This window comes from Arachis ipaensis, chromosome B3 (assembly GCF_059453495.1).
Source record: "Arachis ipaensis isolate K30076 ecotype BB chromosome B3, ASM5945349v1, whole genome shotgun sequence".
NCBI classification, from domain to species: Eukaryota; Viridiplantae; Streptophyta; class Magnoliopsida; order Fabales; family Fabaceae; genus Arachis; species Arachis ipaensis.
This window is the reverse complement of record NC_142438.1, coordinates 30,651,050-30,657,841: the sequence shown is the minus strand read 5'-3', so window position 1 is coordinate 30,657,841 and position 6,792 is coordinate 30,651,050. Positions and strand designations below refer to the sequence as shown.

General features: G+C 26.8%; 1 protein-coding gene across 1 annotated transcript; it reads left to right on the top strand.

The window, feature by feature from the left end:
• Nucleotides 1-3,019: 3,019 nt before the first annotated feature.
• LOC107634313 (isoleucine N-monooxygenase 2-like) lies at nt 3,020-6,324 on the top strand. Its single transcript, XM_088506754.1, has 3 exons — nt 3,020-4,036; nt 4,592; nt 5,396-6,324. Exons 1-3 carry the CDS (start codon nt 3,107-3,109, stop codon nt 6,043-6,045), a joined length of 1,581 nt encoding a protein of 526 aa, XP_088362880.1. The 5' UTR covers nt 3,020-3,106; the 3' UTR covers nt 6,046-6,324.
• Nucleotides 6,325-6,792: the final 468 nt, after the last annotated feature.

Genomic DNA, 6,792 nt, shown 5'->3' with positions numbered 1-6,792 from the left:
TGAATTTGAACATAGTATTTAAATATCATCCTTAGAAAGTACTTTTTCATTCTATATGAAAAATAATATTTTATTAAAAACTAACCCCCTTGTTCAAACAAATTGAACCATGATTCTTGAATTTTGTGAATTCTCATCATAAAAATTCTAAAAAGTCATTCTGATAAAGAAATAAAAGATAAACAAAAAGATAAAGATTCAAACTGAATAAAAAAGATACTTTAAAATTGAAATAAAAATAAAAAAAGATAGATTGAAATTGAATACAAAGAGAATCACCCTACTTTCTACCCAATTTTTTGACGCAAAAGAAAGGAACTTCTCAACCTAACTCGTCAACGTTATAGTTTGGGAATTGAATCGAAGGAATTCCTCAACCTTCTACTCAATTCTCCGATGCAACAAGAGAGGGACTCCTCAACCTCAATTGTCCACACCATGGTTTCATCACGAAACCAAAAAGGGGATTTTGAAATCTCTAAATAATTCTCTGCTATAATTACAATAGCTAAGGAAGTATTTATAACCTACTATTAGGTTAAAACAAAGAAAACCCTAAAACCCATGAACATAAGGCCCAATCTAATAATTAAATAAACAAAATCAAAATATATCAAATTAAATTAAAACATTTTAAAAATATATATAAACTAATATTTTCTAAATAATACTTGAACTCTTTATATCACGAACATTTGAAGCACGTATCACATTCTATTTTATAGAAAAAATTGAATTCTTACAATTTTAGAGAGTGACAACATCAAGGAATGCTCTCAAACAAGGAAGGAGAATTAATTCTTGTTTTGGAACCTTCATTAGTGATGCTATTTCACTAATTAGTAATTTTGGATTTGTTGAATTTAGGAATTTTTTAAATAAATAAATTATTTTATTTACTAAAATATGTAATTTAGAAGATATTTATCAATTTGTATCATATTATTTATTTTATTTTTACTGTACACAAAAAAGTATACAAATATTTCGTTTACACCATATAAAAGATAAGTTAATTTTTTAAAGTTATATCTCGGATGCAAATGAGATATGTGTAAAAATTTTAATTTACTATTATAAATGAGATATGAGTATTTATAGGTATAAAAAATTTAATTCTAAAATAAAAATTATTTATGGTATAATTTTGATTGATTTTAAAGTAAAAATTGATATAATTTATTATTATTCAAATCGAATTAGATCGATTTATCTGTAATTTTTTCTTACTACTACTTATGAATTATTTTAACCCACAAATCTTTTATTTTTTCTGACGTTCCTAATAGGATAAATGGACATAAAACGTAAAATTTGAATGATATATAATTTAATTATAAATTTTTGAATAACAAAATATTTAAAGTTTAGAATATTTTTTATGTACTCTTTTTTAGTATTAATTGAGATGTTAGCTTTCTAAAGGTGAATTAGTTATAGGAAAAAGAGACTTTGTAATACTAAATTTAAAAGTATATACATTGAGAGCAGGAAATTATTGAATTTAAAAATGATTATTAATTTCACTCTTAATTTTATGTGTCAACAGTTTGGGGTAGTAGATTATTATTTTAAAATTGAATTCACACTAAACTAATTCAAATTTTAACTATCCACTAATTTTAATGTGTTAAAAATTTTTTTAAGATCAAATTGGATTTGTTTTCGTAAAATGAGTATATATAATTTGTTACGATTTAAATAGTATTTATTTATCAATTTTTGTTTAATTTGTTACCATTCATGAACAAATCTTTTCCATTCATCTGAAATTAGTGATTTAAATCCGTTCACGAATAATGAGGATGTTAATAGTAGTAAAAAAAAGTATCAATCTAATTTGATAAATTCAGTACAAATAAGCATTAATAATAGCGAAAAAGTTATTAATTCAAAATTTAAATTTTAGTTGAGATATAAATTAATTAAAGTCGATTTAAATAGTAATAAAATATATCTATTTTTATTTTTTAAATTGATTTAAATTAAATTATTAGTATTTTTTATTATTTTAAAAAATTATATTTTTATACCTATAAATATTATATTTTTATATTTATAAATACTCATATTTCATTTTAAAAATGTTATTCGTATACCAAAATCAGTCACTAAAATCAGTTATCAAAATCCATCACGAGTATAAAATATATATTGAAATATAAATACATATTAAAAATAAATTAAATCACATATTAAAAATAAAACACAAAAATATAAATTATATCCAAATTCTCTATATTTGTACATAAAATATTTAAAATATTTAATTAAAAAAATCCTAAATTTAAAAATAGAATAAAGTAGCTGGTAAATTAACAAACTTGCACTTACCAGTCCAAATTGTACATGAATGGAAGATACAAAAAGTCTTTTGGGTTGAAGCACCGTAGAAAATTCTTGATCACCGGAAAAAATCTTAAGATAATAAATTAATAAATTTTTTATTTTATATCCTCTTCACTTTTTTATATTTTTTAAATTAAGACTAATTCGTTATACTCCTCATATTTATTACTTAAAAAAATCATCTTCAGAATTTGGCTTTGTTAAGCATTTTATATCTCCTCTACCGAATGAAATTTCCTCTTCCTTCTTAGATTTTATTAAATAGACAATGACTTTTGTAAATAATATGAACAATGAATTTTAAAATTGATCTAATAAAATAAAAAAATTATTTCACTCTCAAATTACCTCCTAAACTTTAATATTAGAATAATCATTTGCACACCTAATAAATTGAACATCCAATTATTATTAACTGAATATAAGTAAATCAAATAAAAAAAAATTATCTAATTAAAAATAATAAACATAATCATCTGCATATTTATTAAATTAAACATCTAATATATTCATTTTTCACGTTATTTAGTATTCTCGTGATTTATCTATATTTTTCCTTGCTGTAAATAAAACACGCGTCCGCTAAAAGAATATCACAAGTTAACAGTAACCTTATCTGCGAACCTAGGGTACGTGCACAGCGAACTCCTGTATATAATTGTTGCATGCACCCAACTCATCAATCGAAGACCGAAGTGCATGAGAGAATACACATCATTCAATTATAGTTGTTACATAGTTAGAGTGTCTTTAAACCATGGAATCTGCTCCTACCTTCTTGCTCATACTCTTTTTCATTATACCTCTCTTCATCAAACTCCTCAAACACACTGATTCATCAAACAAATCAAAGCCTAGTCTCCCACCAGGTCCCAAACCATGGCCTATAGTTGGTAACCTCCCTGAAATGCTTGCAAACAAGCCCACGTTCAGATGGATACAAAACATCATGAATGATCTCGACACTGAAATTGCATGCATCCGTGTAGGTAACATTCATGTCATCCCAGTGTCAAGTCCGTCCATTGCACGTGAATTTTTAATGAAACAAGATGCGATTTTCGCATCAAGGCCGTTGAATTGGTCGAGTAAATATGTCTCATCTGGGTACTTAACCACATCGGTAACACCCTGTGGAGAACAGTGGAAGAAAATGAAGAGAATCTTTGTGGAGGAATTGCTTTCGCCCCAAAGGCATCAATGGATGCATGACAAAAGGGCTGAAGAAGCCGACAACCTTGTCCGCTATGTGTATAACCAAACCAAGAATGGGGGTGGCCTAGTGGATTTGAGGCATGTTGGGCAACACTTTGGTGGAAACTTGAGTAGGAGGATGTTATTCAATAAGAGGTACTTTGGTAAAGGTAGAGAAGATGGGGGACCTGGTCCCGAGGAATTGGAGCATGTTGTAGCACTCTTCGTTGTGGTAAGGCACCTTTTTGCATTTCCTATTTCTGATTATCTTCCTTGCTTGTGGTGGCTTGATTTTGAAGGTCATAAAAAAATATTAAAGGAAGCTACTAACACCATAAGGAAGTACCATGATCCCATAATTGACGAAAGGATTCATCAATGGAAGAATGGGACAAGGACTCATCAAGAGGATTGGCTTGATATTTTCATCTCATTGAAAGATGCCAATAAAAATCCACTTTTGACCGTGGAGGAAATAAAAAGTCAAATTATGGTAATTAACGTTACTTTTATTATCATAATGCTTTTTATATTCCATTTATTATTATAGATTACATCAAAAAAATTTTCTTTTAAAAATATAAGCACCGAAAAAATTATTTTTGAAAAACTAAGACAACAAAAATACACCTAAAAATTCTAAAAATTGATAAAAATAATTAAATATTAAATATATATTCTTAAAAAAATTAAAAATAGGATTATATTTTTTTTTTATAAATATGATTAAAAAAATAAGACATTTTTATCCTTAAAATTTAGTAATTAAAACTTTTATCTATTCTTTTGTGAATGGTCAAAAAATTTTATAGAATTGAAAAAATTGTGTAAAAATCAAATTTTGTTCCTTTTTTATTTATTTTTTAAATAGTCTGAATGTTTTTACAAAATTTTAAATCAAATACATAAATTATTTATTAAAGACAAAAATTAACTGTTATTTATAAAAAATATATATGTTTTTATTTTTATTTTTACCCAAATTTTAACTCTTTTATTAGGACATTTTTATTCTGATCTCTCAGATATAATTTTAGGAAAAATTTAGGGTCAACAATTTTTTCAAATTCTGGCCAACATGTAACTAACAAAGAAAAATGAGTCATTGGATGAAATTTCATACCAATCTCATATCATTAAAATAATCATTAATGGCTATTTGATGACTATAAATCATAAAAATTGCTGGCATCTTAATATTCTTCATAATTTTATTGGCACTTAAATTTTTCGAGAATATTTCTTACTTTTACTCATTATTATAATATTATTAGGATGTTACTAGCATATGCTACAAAGAGACTAATTAATTAATACTTTAATAGTACTATAAAAACATATTTTTCAAAAAATTATAAAAAATATAATTATTTATATTTTAATTTACTAAATATATTAAAAAAGGTAAAAATTTTATTATCTTATTCATATATTAAAAGTTAAAAAAAAAAAAAAAGAATGTAACTATTGGTTCATTTTAGACTTTAAATTTTGTGAAACTGTCAAAATCTTTTAAAGAAGATTTTTAATTAAATTTATCGTCTTAATGTGAAAATTACATTAATTAATTTAGACTTGCAATTTAATACTCTTCTTCGTATTACTTAGCATTCAAAGCTTATATTAAAAGATTTCTCTTTTAGTTTTTTTTTTTTGACAAAGATAAATATGATAAGAAAAGTGCTAGGTAAACAATGACTATCTTGAACAACATAAACAACCACCAATCAAATAAAAATATACTACACCCTAATTTAATGCTACTAATTAAATTTACTCTTTTAACCCTATTAATTCATATTGTTTACACATTGTTCAAAAATATTGTTTCAAGAATTTTGTCTTTTGCAAGAACTTACAGTTGGAACAATGGACAATCCATTTAATAATGTTGAATGGGTATTTTCTGAAATGATAAATCAACCAAAAATACTTCAAAAGGCTACTCAAGAATTAGACAGGGTAGTAGGAAACCAAAGGTTAGTGCAAGAATCAGATATTCCAAAACTCAACTATGTGAAGGCATGTTTAAGAGAAGGTTTTCGTCTTCACCCAATTGTAGACTTCAATGTTCCTCATGTCTCAACAGAAGACACAATCGTCGCCAATTACTTCATCCCAAAAGGTAGTCATGTTCTTATTAGGAGGCAAGGTGTTGGCCAAAATCCAAGAGTTTGGGAAGAACCATTAAAATTCAAACCTGAAAGGCATCTGAAGAGAGATGGATGTGATTTGACTTTGACTGAGCCAAGCTTGGAGTTGTTCACATTTGGCGCTGGAAGACGAAGTTGCCCTGCCATCACACTTGGTACTTATGTAACTGTTATGCTCTTTGCAAGGTTGGTTCATGGATTCACATGGATTGCACCTCCCAATGAACCAATCATTGATCTCTCTGAACTTGAAAGGGACACCTCAAAAGCTAAGCCACTAGTTGCATTCGGAAAGCCAAGATTACCAGCGGAAGTTTATCATCCAAAGAATTACAAGAAATATATTTGAATGATTTATTTTTGTTTGTAGAATAAATTTCTATAATGGTCCTGAAATTCATGCGATTATCCAATGTGACTAGTTTTTGAAATTTTAATTTTATAATTGTAGTCTCCTAGATAAATCTCCTAGCACTATAGTGGTCCTTTAGCATCTTTTTGACAAGAATCAGCTGTCGTAGTACTAATGTGGCATCACTTTATCATAATAGAGGATGCAACAACTAGCTTAACTGGCAAGATTGTAATTTGTATTCAATTTAATTCCTTTTTCTTTGTTTAACCCTAACTTCTCAATTCTTCTGCAAGTTACTTTCTTCTTCTTCTTCCGTTTCTTCTCATTTGTCTTCTTCTTCTTCTTTTATCCACACAAATAAAACATAATAAACAAAATTTGAGAACATATCTTGAGTTAATTCATATTAAACTGATAATCACTAATTAGATGTATACCACAAATCATCAAGAACATTGTGAGGAAAGAGATCCTGGATTCCTGAGATTGAGAAGCAGACCATGAATAAGAGAATTGAAACCACTATTTTATGGTTTATCTTGTGTTCAATTGAGTGGTTTCACCAAGTTCTTTCCCACTTATTCATATGATATGCATGATTTTACAATTCCTTCCTAGTTCTGTTCCATAATTGAAAACTTGCTTCCTAGAGTCTTTAATTTGTGTATTTTAATTCTCCTTTATACCATTCGATGCTGTGATCCGTGTGTTAAGTGTTTCAGGCTTTATAGGGCAGGAATG